Source organism: Camellia sinensis, chromosome 5 (genome assembly GCF_055761805.1).
Source record: "Camellia sinensis isolate YWXY chromosome 5, ASM5576180v1, whole genome shotgun sequence".
NCBI classification, from domain to species: Eukaryota; Viridiplantae; Streptophyta; class Magnoliopsida; order Ericales; family Theaceae; genus Camellia; species Camellia sinensis.
Genome location: NC_138965.1, coordinates 142,871,126 through 142,886,621, shown reverse-complemented (window position 1 = coordinate 142,886,621; position 15,496 = coordinate 142,871,126). Strand labels below are relative to the sequence as shown.

The following is a 15,496-nucleotide window of genomic DNA, read 5'->3' as shown; positions in this document are numbered from 1 at the left end:
CATTTGTTGTGAGAGGCCAAAGCAAAACAAAGGGGAAGCGCAAGACTCCTCATGGTCGTGATCAAAGCCGTGACAAATAAAGAAGTGGTTTTTTTTCAAATAAAGACATTGGGTGCTATTATTGCTATGAGAAAGGACACATGAAGTGAGAATGCCAAAAGCTCAAGAACAAGGAGAAAAAGCATGACAAAAGTGTGGATAAGAAACAAGAAGACAGAACGGTGGTTACTACCAATGGTGATCTCACGGTCGTTTGTGAAGATGATTGTATCGATTTTGTAGGCCAAGAGAGCAATTGAGTGAATGATTCTGATGCTTCTTTTTATGTGATTTCTCGAGTTTATTTCTTCACTACCTACACCAAAGGAGATTATGGTTATGTTCAAATGGGTAATGAAGGTTTGTCCAAGATTATTGGCATGGATGACGTTTGTTTGGAAACAAATTTGGGCTGCAAATTGTTGCTTAAAGATGTAAGGTATGTTTCTGACATTCGCCTTAATTTGATCTCTACTGGGAAGCTAGATGATGAAGACTACAACAATAAATTTGGTGATGGAATATGGAAGCTCACAAAGGGTTCTTTGGTGGTGGCTAAGTGTAAGAAGACTTATATACTTTATTTAATGCAAGGAAAAATTTGTAAATGTATTGCCAATGCACTTGAAGATGATACTTTTATTGAATTGTGATAAAAATGGCTTGGGCACATGAGTGAAAAGGGACTGCAAGTTTTGTTTAAGAAAGAGTTTCTACCAGTTTGAAAGGTACACATATTAAAATTTGTGTTCATTGTTTGGCAGGTAAACAATATAGAGTTTCTTTTCATAAAAATGTTGCTTCTAGAAAAGAAGATGTTTTGGAGTTAATTTGTAACGCCCTAAAAAAAATAACATTAAACCCAACAAATAAGACATACATTGATATTCAAAGTTCCACATTCTTTCATTTATCAGCGTTTCATACAAAAGTATTGCATGTTAACAAACAAAAGCAAAATGCCTTATAGGCTTACAGCTTTCCAAGTTAACACTTGGTTACAACAAAAGAGTTCTAACTCGTTTACACATAAAGCCCTTGGCTTGAAATTACATGTAATACATCAAAAAGATAACGACAATAGTATGTCCGCCTCTAGCCTCCCAAGCTATGTCCTTGGAGGTGGCATGCTACCTGTACCTGAAAATGATATTCCCATATAGGGTGAGCCACAGCCCAGTAGAAATACACTAAACCAACCATGAACAATGACTAAAATATTAGCAATTGATAGATGGCCAACACTGATACATTCACATAAATCACATATTTATGTCATACGACTTACGAGTCCAAGTTACCTATCATTTTCCCTTTTCAACAGATAAGCATGAGAGCTCTATCATTATTTCAACAGATATGTATAAAAACAATATCCACATTCACAGATATGCATATAAGCTATATCCACATTCTACACAGATATGTATAACCACAATATCCACAGATAAGCATATAAGCTATATCCATACTTCACAAAGATAAGCATATAAGCTCTATCTTCACTTCTCTAGACAAGCATATGAGCTATATCTACGGAGTTCATCTCCTATCTTCTCCCGACACTATCCGGTTTAGAGGTACATCCCCTATCTTCCCCTAAACCGCGGAGTACATCCCCCATCTCCTCCTCTACACATAACGTATACAAACACATTGGTTCTATATACAATCACTCAATACATACAATTAATGTATTCTATCAACCGTCAAGTTCCATGACACATTCCATTGATTAGTTTCCGTTTGCCTAATCATCATGCATTGTCTACAACAATCACGACTATCCTCCACCGATAGCCCAAAGCAGTTATTTCTAAACAGAAAATAAATGCACAATGGATATTCAATCAACATTTCATTTCTTCATTCTTCTCAATTAATTATCCCAATTAATTAAACAATGTAATTAGGTCAATTCTCATAATTAACATTTCAACCCTTAGGTCCCATTTTCATCAATGATTTAACATTCATTCCATTTCTCTATGCCAAACATGCATCTAGGTTTATTAAGAATAAAACCCCAACTTTTGTAAAATTACACAAAAGCCCCAAACTTTCACAAAATTACCAAACCAACCCCAACATCTCAAAATACCAAAATTTAAAGACAAAATCCATAGAGAGGAGTAGGATATCCCTACCTCGAAGTTTGAGCCAAAAAGGAGATGAAGACTCGAAGATCAACGTGCTCCAAATCCCAACTTTTTCAGATTAAAACGAAGCTCTCAATGCCCTCTATCTTTTTAACAAAAGCCCTAGGCTAGATTCACACTCTAGGGAGATCAATTCTTAGAGAGAGTGTAAGTTTAGAGAGAGAGGGTCTCGGATCTAGGGTTTGATAAAAAGAAAAGGTGAAAAAGTGATGTTCAAAAACGCTACTGTCCGCTGATATAAAACACGCTCGCTCGAGCGAAGACTTGGTCGCTCGAGCGACCAGACACAGAAACTCTCGCTCGAGCCAAGAAGCACTCGCTCGAGCCAAAAACTCGAAAGTGCGCTCGAGCGAAAGAATGCTCGCTCGAGCCAACAACTCAAACCCTCAGATCTGCAACCGGAAGCACGCTCGAGCGACAGACCTCTCGCTCGAGCGAAGAACGAACCAGACCGCTCGAGCCAAGAAAAGCTCGCTCGAGCCAAGAAATACAACTCTCAGGTCCAGAACCAGACGCTATCGCTCGCTCGAGCGAAGCCACTCTGGCTCGACCCACCAGACACGAACTCAACTCTCGCTCGAGCGACCAACTCCTCGCTCGAGCGAAGGTCCAAAAATCTGGGCAGCAACACTAGGCTTCCAAACACAACCAACCTGAAACAAACCTGCCCAACACATCCTATAACTCAATAAACAAAGTAAAGAGTATGCAAACTAGATAATAAACAACTTTCAACATCCACGGACACATGTCCGGATCACTGTACAACAAGGGTAAACCCGGGATCGCTATATGATTCATTCGGATGTTTGTAGTCCTTTAAAAGTTAGAATACCTAGTGGTACACTTTATTTTGTTACTTTCATTGATGATTATTCAAGAAAAGTTTGGCCTTTTGCATTAAAAACTAAAGATCAAGTTCTAGATGTATTTAAACATATTCAGGCCATAGTTGAAAGAGAAGCAGGGCATAAATTGAAGTGCATTCGAACAGACACTGGTGGTGAATACATTGGGCCATTTGATGAGTATTGTCGCAGCAAAGGTATTCGGCACCAAAAAACAGTTAAGAAGACTCATCAACAAAATGACGTTGCCGAGAGGATGAACTGCACCATTGTGGAAAGAACAAGATGTCTGCTTTCATATGCCAAATTGCCAAGATCATCTTGGGGTGAGGCAATAAGGACAACGGTTGACGTGATCAATTTGCCTCCTTCCTATCCTTTGAATGGTGATGTTCCTGAAAGAGTTTGGACCAGAAAAAAATGTGTCTTATAAGCACTTGAGAGTGTTTGGTTGTCGAGCTTTTGTTCACATTTCAAAAGATAAGAGGTCTAAGCTTGATAGCAAGTCAAGACAATGCACTTTTCTTGGCTATGGACGTGATGAGTTTGGTTATAGATTGTGGGATCCGGTCAACAAGAAAGTTATTTGAAACCATGATGTTGTGTTTCTTGAAGACCAAACAATTGAAAACTTTGGAAAATGTGATCAATTGGAGCAAAAAACTAGTAATCTCATTGACATGGATCCATCTCCTTCATCTTCGGTAAATGATAAAAATTGGGGAGATGTGCAGCCACCTATTGAAGATGTGGAGGATGATACTAATCCTAATGAAGTTGAACTAGAAATTGAGGAAGAGCATCCAACTCAAGAGCCGCCACCACAACTTGAGTTGAGGAAATCTATCCTTCCAATGAATTTGTATTGATTTCCGATCAAGAGGAGCCTGAGAGATACTAAGAAGCAATTGAGCATTCAAAAAAAGATGATTGGAAAAAGGTCATGGAAGAGAAGACGAATTCCTTACTTGAAAATCACACTTATGATTTAGTGAAGTTGTATCAAGGGAGGAAAATTTTGAAAAATAAGTGGGTTTTCAAATTGAAGAATGATAGCAAGAATCTGAGGTACAAAACACGTCTTGTTGTGAAAGGCTTTTGGCAAAAGAAAGGTATTGACTTTGATGAGATTTTCTCGTCGGTTGTGAAGATGTCTTCTATTCAGGTTGTACTTGGCATGGCCGCAAGTATGAACCTTGAAGTTGAGCAACTTGATATGAAGACTGCATTTCTTCGTGGTGACCTTGAAGAAAAAATTTACATGGAGCAACCAGAAGCTTTTGTAGAGAAAGGAAAAGAGAAATTTTTTTGCAAATTGAAAAAAAGTTTGTATGGCCTCAAGCAAGCCTTGAGACAATGGTACAAAAAATTTGACTCTTTTATGATGAATAATGGTTTTTCTAAAACCACTTCGGACCATTGTGTGCTTGTGAAAAAAATTTCGGATGGAAAATTTATTATTCTTTTGCTTTATATTGATGGCATGCTAATTGTGGGTTAAGATTATACTATGATTAACAAGTTGAAATTGGAGTTGAGCAAGTCTTTTGCTATGAAAGATTTAGGGCCGGCAAAGTAAATACTTGGTACGAAAATTGTTCGTGATCGCAAAAAAAGATTGATTTGGTTGTCTCAAGAAAGCTACATTGAAAAGTTCTTGAGAGGTTCAACATGGATAAAGCAAAGCTGGTTGGTTGTCCACTTGTGGGTCGCTTCAAGCTTAGTTCGAATCAATGTCCTGCAAGTGAGAAAGAAAAGGAAGAGATATTGAAAATTCCTTATGTTTCAGCAGTTGGTTCTTTGATGTATGCCATGGTATGTACAACGCTGGATATTGCTCACGCCGTTGGTATGGTGAGTCATTTTCTTTCTAATCCAGGTAAAGAACATTTGGCAGCAGTAAAATGGATTCTAAGGTATCTTCGAGGGACTTCGAAGGTGTGTTTATGTTTTGGGAATGGTAAGTCGATACTCGATGGGTTCACAGATTCCGACATGGCCGGTGCTATTGATTCTAAGAAATCTACTTTGGGTTATTTGATAACTTTTGTAGGGGGAGCTGTGGCATGGCAATCTAAATTACAAAAATATGTTTCTTTCTCAACTACTGAAGCTAAATTTATTGCTATTACGGAAGCTTGCAAGGAAGAGTTATGATTGAAGAAATTTTTGCAAGAGTTGGGCTTGAAGCAAGAAAGGTATGTGCTTTATTGTGATAGTCAAAGTGCTATTCATTTGAGTAAAAACTTTGTTTTTCATTCGAGATCGAAACACATTGATGTGAGATACCATTAGATTCGTGATGTGTTAGATTAAAATTGTTGCAACTCGAAAGGTTCACATAGATAATAATATTTCAGATATGTTGACTAAGACTTTGTCGAGGGACAAACATTTGAAGTGTCGAACTTTGGCGGGTATGGTTGATGTCTCCACCTAAGTCGGTAGGGAGAGAATTGTTGGGTATACCTTCTTAGTGGAGTATGGAACCCAATTGGTTTATTATTAATATTTAATTTGGTTTAATAGTGGTTATAATATATTTTTAATATATTATATCTAACTTTTGGAGGCCTAATGTGTATTTTAATAATCAGTTCGGTGACAGCTAGGGTTTTGATAAAAATCCCAGGAGTCTACAATATATATTGTTTATGTTTCTGGAGGCGTGCAGCTATTACAAAATTGATTCAATTCGATGGGTTTGGCATTGTGTGGCAGCATAGTGCTTGGCGTAAAAGATTCAATTGGCGAGAAGTGTTGCTGGGTATTTGACTTGGTCAAATTCAAGAATTTGTGCCATGGTTGTTGTTCTTCTTTGAAGCATTTGGTTCAGTTTTCGGTTTTGATTTGGACATATTATTTTGGGTCTTCTACAACTTTGTTTTGAAGACTTTTGTTCGTCTATTCGGTGAAGTCTTTCCTCTTGTTTATTTGTGATTATTTGGAATTCACCTAAGGGTGGTTTGTGAGACCATTCATGTCTCGTTTGTAATCGTTTGGAAATGTTTTGGTTGATAGTGGAATCCGATTTCGATCTCGTGGACGTACCTCACATTGAGAGAACCACGTAAAATTCTTGTGTCATTATTGACTTAATTTTTCCGCATTAGTTTTTATTCCCATTGATTGATTTACTTGTGGGAAATCATCTATTTTTCTTAACATTTTGGTCAATTTGGAGGTTGAGGAATCAATGCCTTTCGACAATTTACAACCCAAGTGAGATGAGATGCTGGATTTTATCAAGCATCGAATTCTATTTTGGTCTTGTTTGAAACCGGAGTTAAGAGGATTTTCTATTAACCAGTTGATGTATTGCCAAACAAGTGTGTCAATGTGTTTGTAGGTGGTATCCAACGCTTCAAGATACATAGGAGCATGTAGCAGACTGGTAGGTTGGGTTCTCTTCTTCTAAATTGTGAAGCTGCTGGTGCTGTGCAGACGAGGCCCATTGGTCTTAGTTTTATGGTAGTGAGATTGGCTGGTTTAATGTTTAGGTTGGTGCAGTTATGGGTTGATGGGACTAGGCTATGTCCTTAAAAGGCTACAGTTGCATCTGGTTTGAACATGTGGCTGCTTTACTGTGATCATTAGTGATCTTTGCTAGCTTTTGAGGTTTGTTGTTTGTTAGGGGTGTTTTTTGTTTTGATTTTTTCTCTGTTGATTCCTCACCAACTCTTTTGGCTTGAGCTTTCAAATGATTGGGCGTTCTTTTTGGTACCAACCTAATTGGAATTGGGAAGTTATGCTATGATGGATTTTGCTTATCTCTCCTTTGTTGATGTAATGCTATCTACTATATATTTTTCATCAATAAAGTTTTCTTCTTTTGTTGATCATAAAAATTACGTGATTTATTCATGTAGCAGTAACATTTTGGGCAAATTATAATTTGTTCCCTTTATGTTTACATATTGTCTTACTTTGGCTTTTAAAATTTATTTTTTTCTACTCTCACCTTCATGTTTTAAGTTTTTCACAGTTTACTCTTAAAATTAATTTTTGTTTAATATAAGAATATCAACTTCTCTTTGATAAAATTAAAAACCAATTGAAACTAATACAAATGATTTGTAAACACATGAATAAATAAGGTAGAATATACACTTTAGTGTAAAAAATGACAACGTCCTTTTTCTATCCATACGACTCATGAATAAAAAAGAGGATTAAGTGTTATGTGAATTAAAACTTTGAAGGGCTTAATGTAATTATGTTAAACTTGTGAACCTAATGTATTTTGTTCAAATCTCAAGAGAGATTAGTGTAATTTATCCTAAACATTCTTATGAAAAGTTTTACATGTAAAATAGCATAAACTCTCTCTCTCTCTCTAAGACTTTGAGAACTCTCTCTAAACTTTTCTCCTCCTAGGGTTTCTATTGTGAGCAGTAGCCAGGGTGGGAGAAGGGAGTTCCGACAGCCGACGGCCTCCTCTTCCCTCTTCATATCCCTCTTTCTCTTTCTTTTCCTTGTTTTTCTGCTCAATAACTTGGAAGCTTTTGGCTTTCCATCTTTCTCCCTCATTCTATAAGGTGTTTCTCTCCCATTTGTTTTTAACTCTGATCGTGGCCTTCACCGGATCTGGCGTTTCTCTCATTCTTTGCCCCCACTCCGACATTGTCACTACGTCATCACCTTCTGTTTAGCCACAATTAACCTGATTTGCCGCCTTCCATCTCTTCTTCGTCGGATTTTCCGTCTCCCATCACCCAAATCTGCCACCACCATTGCCTAGACGTTATGGGTTTGAGGGTTTATGTTTTGTTTTCTATTTTTTGGTGTGTTTATAGCTTACCCACATAGATGGATGTGACCTATGTATTTATCTCAGACTTATTCTATTGTCAAACTTTTATGATTGACTTTTGCTCCACAGTATAAATGTTATATCTTGATATATACATAGCTTCTCTTTGGTGCTTCATTTGGGAATTTTTCCTTTGATTTTTTCCTCTGTTCAGTGTAAGTTTCTTGCTGATTTCCTTGTAAGTGTCGTTTGGCTAACTTTACTTTTAATGAAAATTACTATTGATACAAAAAAAAATAAAAAATAAAAAATAAAAAGAGCATAAATTATAATTTTCACTCTCGAAGTTTTACTTGAATTTCATTATAATATCTTAATTTTTAATTGTAATAGCTAAGTCCTCAAACTTCAAGATTAGTTTTAATATAATCAGGCCAGGGTAGGGCCGGGGATTACACTCCTCGTGCCCGATCCCCGATGGTAAAACTTTCTCCATCCCTGACCCTGATCCTTGACAGGAAACCTATCACCGTCCCCGCCCCTGCCCCCTAACGGGGATCGGGTTTCCCCGACCCCGAAAATTCTCGGTCCAAAAAAAAAAAAAAATCAGTAATACAGAAGTCTGAGTGTGTATAACTTACAGATCGAATACATCAAATACAACACCAAATACAAATAACATCATAAGAACATATGTAGATCAACACATTCATTTCAATTACTTCTAGAAAAAAAAAATGCTCATTTTTACTGACCACCTTGAATATTAGACAAATGACAGTTATCAGTTACTAAAAGCAATTTATCAAACAGTTTGATCACTTTCCAAATTTTCTACAGGAAATGAAAAGTTTAGATCGTTATTTCTCATTTTTGTTTGTGAAGAAGAGAAAATGAAAAAATTAGCAGCACCACTCCAAGGACTAAATCAATCATCATAATACCAATGGCATTACCATGAAATCCGAAGAAAATAATAAATACAAAACTTGAATCTCTGAAGCATACAACAACACTATAACCAACTACTACATCTTAAGTTCTCTAATCTGATTTGTTGCGACCGCACCTTAATTGAACAACCAGTGTCTTTGGGATGTTGGGGGACTTATCCTTGTTCTTGTCGTCGAAAAGTTCTCTTTTTATCGGAATGAAATAGCTATTCTTTCTTAAGCAATACTGCAAAAAAGCTGCATATTGTATCTCTGTTCGCAAATATGATCTCAACTCCTTCTAGTTTCCCTCCAGATTCCTCAAATAGAACTAGGAGGTTCTTTTTCAGTGTCATACACAATAGATCAACATAGATCCGAGAGAAAGACATCGGAGGAGCCGCTGTCGACGCCGTAAGGAACACCTACAGCAAAGAGAGAGAGAGAGAAAGAGGTTGAGAGAAGAGAAGTGAGTGTGAGTAGGAGAGAGAGGCTGAAAATGAGACCCAATAACCCTAAACATATATATATATATATATGTGTGTGTGTGTGTGTGTGTGTGTGTGAAATATTCGGGGATTATTCGAGACTGGGGACAGGGGAACCTATTCCCGTCCTCGACCCGAAAACCGTCAGGGATTCAATTTTCAATACCATCCCCTGTCCTATGGGGGAAAATTTTCGAAAAAAATCCATTCTAATCGGGGTCAGGGGTTCGGATCCCCGTCGGACCGAATTCAAATTGCCATCCCTACTCCCATTACTCCATAGGTCAAAATTTGAGTGCAAATTAAAATGTAAGTGATCAAAATAAAAATGGAATGAAAATGAGAAGGTGAAAAGTGTAATTTTCTTGTAGTAATTTTTTTCCTCTAATAATGCTAAAATGTGCTCATGTGATGCTTATGTGGATCAAGGATCCTCTAGAGTGATTTTTTCCTAAAGTTTCCTAGAGTGCTACATTGTGTGGTTGAGATTTACTGGTAAGTCACATCAATTTTTCTAATGTGACTTGCCAGTAAATCTCAACCACACAATATAACACTCTAGCAAACTTTAGAGAAATTTCACTCTAGAGAATCCTTGGTGGCTTATGTGAACAGTGAGCACTTTCCGTCCAAATTCTTAACATTGAGTGACAAAAACAATACTCTCGTTTCTCTCTCTCTCTTCTCCTCCCCTTTGTTACCGCTGACTCATTATCGCTGTTCCTCTTGTCTTCCTCTGTCTCTTCTCTTTCACTTTCTCCTCACTCACTCACATCTCATATCGATCTCTCTTTATCTCCTGCGCCGATCTCTGTCATCCTCCCTCATCCTCATCCTTTTCCTCTTTCACCGCCGCCTCTCTCTCATCGACAATTGAATAGCGCCAATCTGCTTTCGGTGCCTCTGCCGAAGCCATCAGTCATTCATGGCGACCGACAATTGAGGTAATCTCATTCATTCTCCAGTCTCTGATTTCACACTCTCCATTTTTGCCCTAATTTCTTTTGTTTTCTCGATTGTAATCGTATCTAATTATCACGAGTTGCAATTGATGAGATTGAATCGTTCTTTTGTTTCTTGAAATTGAATTTATGCATCGATTCCTTATTTTAGATATATACATATACTTGTCAAACGCATATTTCTTTGCATGTTGAATCGTTTAGTCGATTCAGCTAGGTTTGTATTGAATTGTTCAGTCGATTCAACATTTAATATTTAGTTGATCGTTTTGTTTCTTTTAGGGCAGATTGGGAAAGAAAGCTAACTCATTGGAAAATGAATTTATATCAACATTGTAACATTATTGGTTGGGTTCTAAGCTCCTGTAGCTTGACGTGAGGATCAGTTCAAGGTTGTTGCTTGAACTTGCTGGTGGGAAGAGTCTTACAGATGATATTTTTAGATTAGTTCTATTTGTTGTTTTTATCATTGTTCCATTTGCTGATTTGTTAAGATTGGACCTCTCTCCCTCCCATCTCTCTATTTATATCTGTGTATGTATGACAGATAGTACCATTCAGATTTGTTCAAAATGGCTCAGATTTGTTTAAAATGACACAAATATTTCAACAGATAGTGTTTTTAACAGAGATTATATTTTAAAAAAACAAAAAATTAGATTCACCATTGTTGTGTTGAACAGATAAAAAATTAAACTAAATTTGTTTTTGTTTAAATTTGTCAAACAGTGTTTTCCATTTCTCCCATATGTGTATGTATAAGAATTTGAACAGATAAATAGAAAAAATTTGAACAGGTAGAACAAATTGAACATATAAATTTTTTGAACAGAGAAAAATTTGAATAGATAGAAAAATAATTTGAACAGATAGATAAAAGTTTGAACAGACAAGAAAAAAATTTAAACAGATAGTCAGCAGAAGTCCACAGTGGTAAAATTAGAAACTAAATGTTTTTCAAAACAAGTAAAAGGACCTCTCACCAAACTATTTTACAAATGGTGGATTTCTCACCAATAAAAAAAATATACTGGACCTAATGCCTTAGATACCCTTTAAATTGGATTCATCATCAATTTTCTCTATGTAATATGTGTATAATATATTTTTGAATTTTTGTAAAATATATATGATATAGTTTAATATATGTACCATATATAACATTTCTTTTTATTATAAATATGATTTTCTAATTTTAATTATTGAGTTTTAATGTTATTGTTAAATTTTTGATCGTGCTGCTGATCAGATTGGATTGGAAGCGAGGATTACTTTTGTGGATTTGGGTTTGGGTAGGATGGGAGAGAGTTTCATGAGGGTCGAGTTGGAGGTAGGGGTAAGTTGTGGAAATGAGAGTGGGAGTGGGGTAAGGGATTTCGATCCATACCTTACCCCCATCTCTATATATATACATTTCTTTCTAAGGCTTAAATTAAAATGTTTGTCAAAAATTAAATTTGTTTTACCATTCAATTTTGTTAACGTTTCAAATTTAATTAATAAATAAAAGAATTCAAATAATTTAAAATTAATTCAAGATGAAAATAAAAAAATAAAAAATGATGGTTCATATTTATTAGGTTAAGTGGGCGGTTTGAGATTTATATTTTTTTTAGGTCTGGATTTGGAATGACTAGATTAGGTCTGATGTCAGGCCAAACTTGAGATGACACATATTTTCTTAATATATAGTGTAAGCTCGGCTTGAACTCGGCCCGGCCCGAAATTTGTTCACCTCTAATCATAATTAACATTCCAATAAATCATAATTAAATACTATAAATGTTGTAACTAGGAGTGCATATAAAATTTTCCGAAAATGATATGATGATGTAATGCATGAAGTCTCTATCGGTTGGTCTAGTTATTGGTTGGTCTTGGGGTGTAATTTGAAAGTGGTTCAAATCAACTATTAACTACCTCAAAATATTATATTATCATAATTAATTTTGTTATTAGAATTATGTTAGAAATTTATACAAAATTGGATAATATACAAACACATGATACATTTATTGAATTTTTAGGACAATATTACTCTTATCTGGTAATCCATTTTGTACTTTGTCACTAAGATAAGAAAGATAAAGTAAAAATGAAATCACCAAATAAGAATATTATGAGCAACGCTTCATTTCCTCAATTTCTACCCTAATGATCCACATCATTGGGGGCTAGTTTGGAGGAAAATTGGGTGGATGAAGCATTTTTCGAATATTATTATTCTAAAAAAATTTATAACGGGTATTATTATCTTAAAAAATAATAAGTGTGTTATATGTTTCACATATGACCTCATTTTGTTGAAATACCAAATAGAATTATAACCAAAAATGTTAGGTGTAACAAGATAATAGTTCAAGATGATTAACTGTTGAGTTTTGAAATTCAAAAAGGCAAAGTATAAATGAGCCATAATTTAAAAGTATTTAATATAATTTACTCTTTTTTCTTATTATTTTCTTTTGAGTGATTTTTTTTAAAAAAATGATTTTATTGTGTAGATTTTTTTTTTTTTTTTGGGTACATCGGAAATAAAAACAACAAAAGGAGGAACTAAGTCCTCTCCCTACCCATTCCTATCATATCAGATACAAGCAGCTCTCTTAACTCAGCCGATGGATCGTTCATCAGCAGCATCTCTTCTGGTTGGTTGGCTCTCATTTTTGCCAAAAAATCAGCATAAAAATTTCCTTCTTTCCAGACATGTTGCACAGAGCATTCACACTCTCTGAGTAGTATTTGAGCATCTTCCACCAGGTTCTTGAAGGGGCATTTGTCACCTGGTTCTTCTTGCAGTAATTGCACCACCTGTTCAGCATCGGTCTCAATCATGACTTGGTTCATTCCTTTTTGTAGTATGACAGTCAATCCTTTGTACATAGCCCACAATTTTGCTTCTAGACTTGTTCCACTGTGCAATTTCCATAGTAGCCACACACCCAAGTTCCTCATTCATCTCTGATTTGGCCCTCAAATCCTCCACCACCACCAACTCTCCTGCTGCCATCCGTATTCAATTTGAGTCTACCTGTAGGTGGCAAACACCAATTAATAATTCTGAATGCAAGACTAGGCTTGGATATAGATTGAAGGAATGCTTGGTTTATCTCTCTAAAGTAATTCAAAATAAATTCAATACTCTTGACTCGAAGTAGATTTTTGCTCAAAAACCATTAAATTCCTATTATTCCAAATTTTCCATAAAGTAATAGTAAAAACAGATTGCCAAGAGATGTTGTCATTAATTTTTTTTTTTTTATTTTTGGCATTACTCTTAAGCCAATCCAACCAAGGCATCCTCATCATATCCTGGTACCAATTTTGATTAAAAATCTTTCTTCATCTTTCTCTAAACGTTTTGATCACCACCCATTGTTCATTTCTGTGTGGGTAATTTTCTGACCACACTGCCCGCCTAGTAATCAGCTGGAGAGCACCGGCAGAATAGATGGCTTCAGCAAACCTGTAACAGAAAGAAAAGGATCCGGCGGTGGCTCTTCCACCCGGGGGCACTCCGACGATCAAGTCAGTATATCTCTCAAAGATAATCAAGTGCTAAACTCACTACTCAAAGCATAAAATTGCGTACCTTAGACCCATGGGGGTGCCTCTCTTTTATAGTTTACTCAATCTAAGTCCTACTAGAAGCCTGACTTCTATGGACTCCAATTTAGTGCTTACTTTGGATTCCTCAAGAGATAAAGATAAACTCCCTAAGAGCTTTATCCTTATCTTAGCAAAGTCTTCTCTTTACTTTAGGACTCCTGTCCCTTATCTTTTATCCATTTATCTCGGATTCCGATATCTTCGGAGATAACCTCGGCCTTGCCTAGATAACCTCGGCGTCACAACCTGGACACGTGGCACCTCGGCTGACACGTGGCACCTCGGCTGACACGTCGACGTCACCTTGCCACGTGTTGGTATTCAAAAAATACATCCCCACAGCTGCCCCTAGGTTCTATTACCTCGGCATTCTGAGGTGATGGAACCTATATCTGTATTGTCTTCTAGTACCTCGGCGTAAGAACTCTTTAGCCAAGATCATTCATGTCAACCCGATATGTCTTATTTTCAAGAACAAGAACTCAAATGAACTTTCCGACGCGCATGAGCTGTCATGCATCACTTCTCAACCGTTTCCTGCACACGTTTCATCTTTACTGGCCCGTGCATATGACGCGTCTATAAGTCGTTTTAATCTGTCTGCGCCGTCTGACGTATGCGATGTTCTAGGCGCATTAAATGCCCTGTTTTGCCGTCGTTTCAAGTTTTTAACAAAACTTTGTTTTTTCCCTCTTTATTTCCTTACCTTTGTATTCGATTTACTTACTTTTCTCTCTCTAAAGCCCTTGCTTCTTGAATCCGCCATTGCTAAGGCTCCAAGTTCTGCAACCGTCTTCGTTCATCTTTCTGGTGAAGCTTTTACCACTCTGGTACTTCAGTAACCGTCGTTTATCTTCGGCGAATTCTATTCCGGCTTCAATTTCTTTGGTAAGCAACTGTTCCTTCTGATTTCAATTCTTGACCATTTCTAGAATCTCCTGTTATTACTGCCTTGCTCAAATATCTATTTTGTGAATCATACATCTGAATGTGTTTACTCCTTGATTTGGCCCTTGCCTATATCTTGAACACACGCACCGTTGCACTTCTTCACTGTATTTTTGCCACTGATCTTGGTCTTTTATTTCTCGTATTCTTCATGTTCTTGATAGCCCATCCCTGTTCTTGTTTCTGAAATTTCGCCTTTGTTTTTTGTTTTTTGTGTCTTTGCCAGATCTCTACCTTCAATTTTTGTTTTCAATCTTTGCCTTCATAGATTTAGGTTTGGGATTTGTCTATAGAACCTATCAATTCTTAGGAAAAAACAGAAACAATCCTTACCAGTATATACCTAGGGTTTCGCCGAGGTCCTGATAACCCCTAAAGAGCATCTTTTTTCTGAAACCTAGCCCTCTGACTTTAGGCCGACGTTATGGATATGTGGAGGCACAGGGTAGATACCCCGACCAAACTTGAATACTTTAGGGAAGAGTTCTCCATTCCAGCTGATGTTCACCTTAGGCTAGCTGGGGATGACGATTCCATCATGCCTACAGACCATACGATGCCCTTTCCCATTGTAGCCTTTACTGAATGTGGACTCCGACTTCCACTTAATCCTCTTTTTCGCGAAGTTTTCCACTACTATAGGTTGAACCCCATGCAACTTACCATCAACTCCTATCGAGTGATTAATGGTATCATAGCCCTAGCTAGGCAGGAGAACGTTAGGATTACGCTGGCCGATATCCAATATTGTTATACCA

The 15,496-nt window shown here is 36.7% G+C and overlaps 1 protein-coding gene and 1 long non-coding RNA gene across 3 annotated transcripts; one reads left to right on the top strand and one right to left on the bottom strand.

The window, feature by feature from the left end:
- The first annotated feature begins 9,855 nt into the window (after window positions 1-9,855).
- Window positions 9,856-10,793, top strand: LOC145790223 (uncharacterized). 2 transcript variants are annotated; one of them, XR_014328896.1, is made up of 2 exons: window positions 9,856-10,163; window positions 10,469-10,793. It is a non-coding gene; the product is annotated as an uncharacterized LOC145790223 (long non-coding RNA). The 2 variants fall into 2 exon arrangements; XR_014328895.1 differs by having other exon boundaries at window positions 10,464-10,793.
- A 1,944-nt stretch (window positions 10,794-12,737) lies between these two features.
- Window positions 12,738-13,136, bottom strand: LOC114279776 (uncharacterized). Its single transcript, XM_028222054.2, has one exon. It carries the CDS (start codon window positions 13,134-13,136, stop codon window positions 12,738-12,740), a length of 399 nt encoding a protein of 132 aa, XP_028077855.2.
- Between the last annotated feature and the right edge of the window lie 2,360 nt (window positions 13,137-15,496).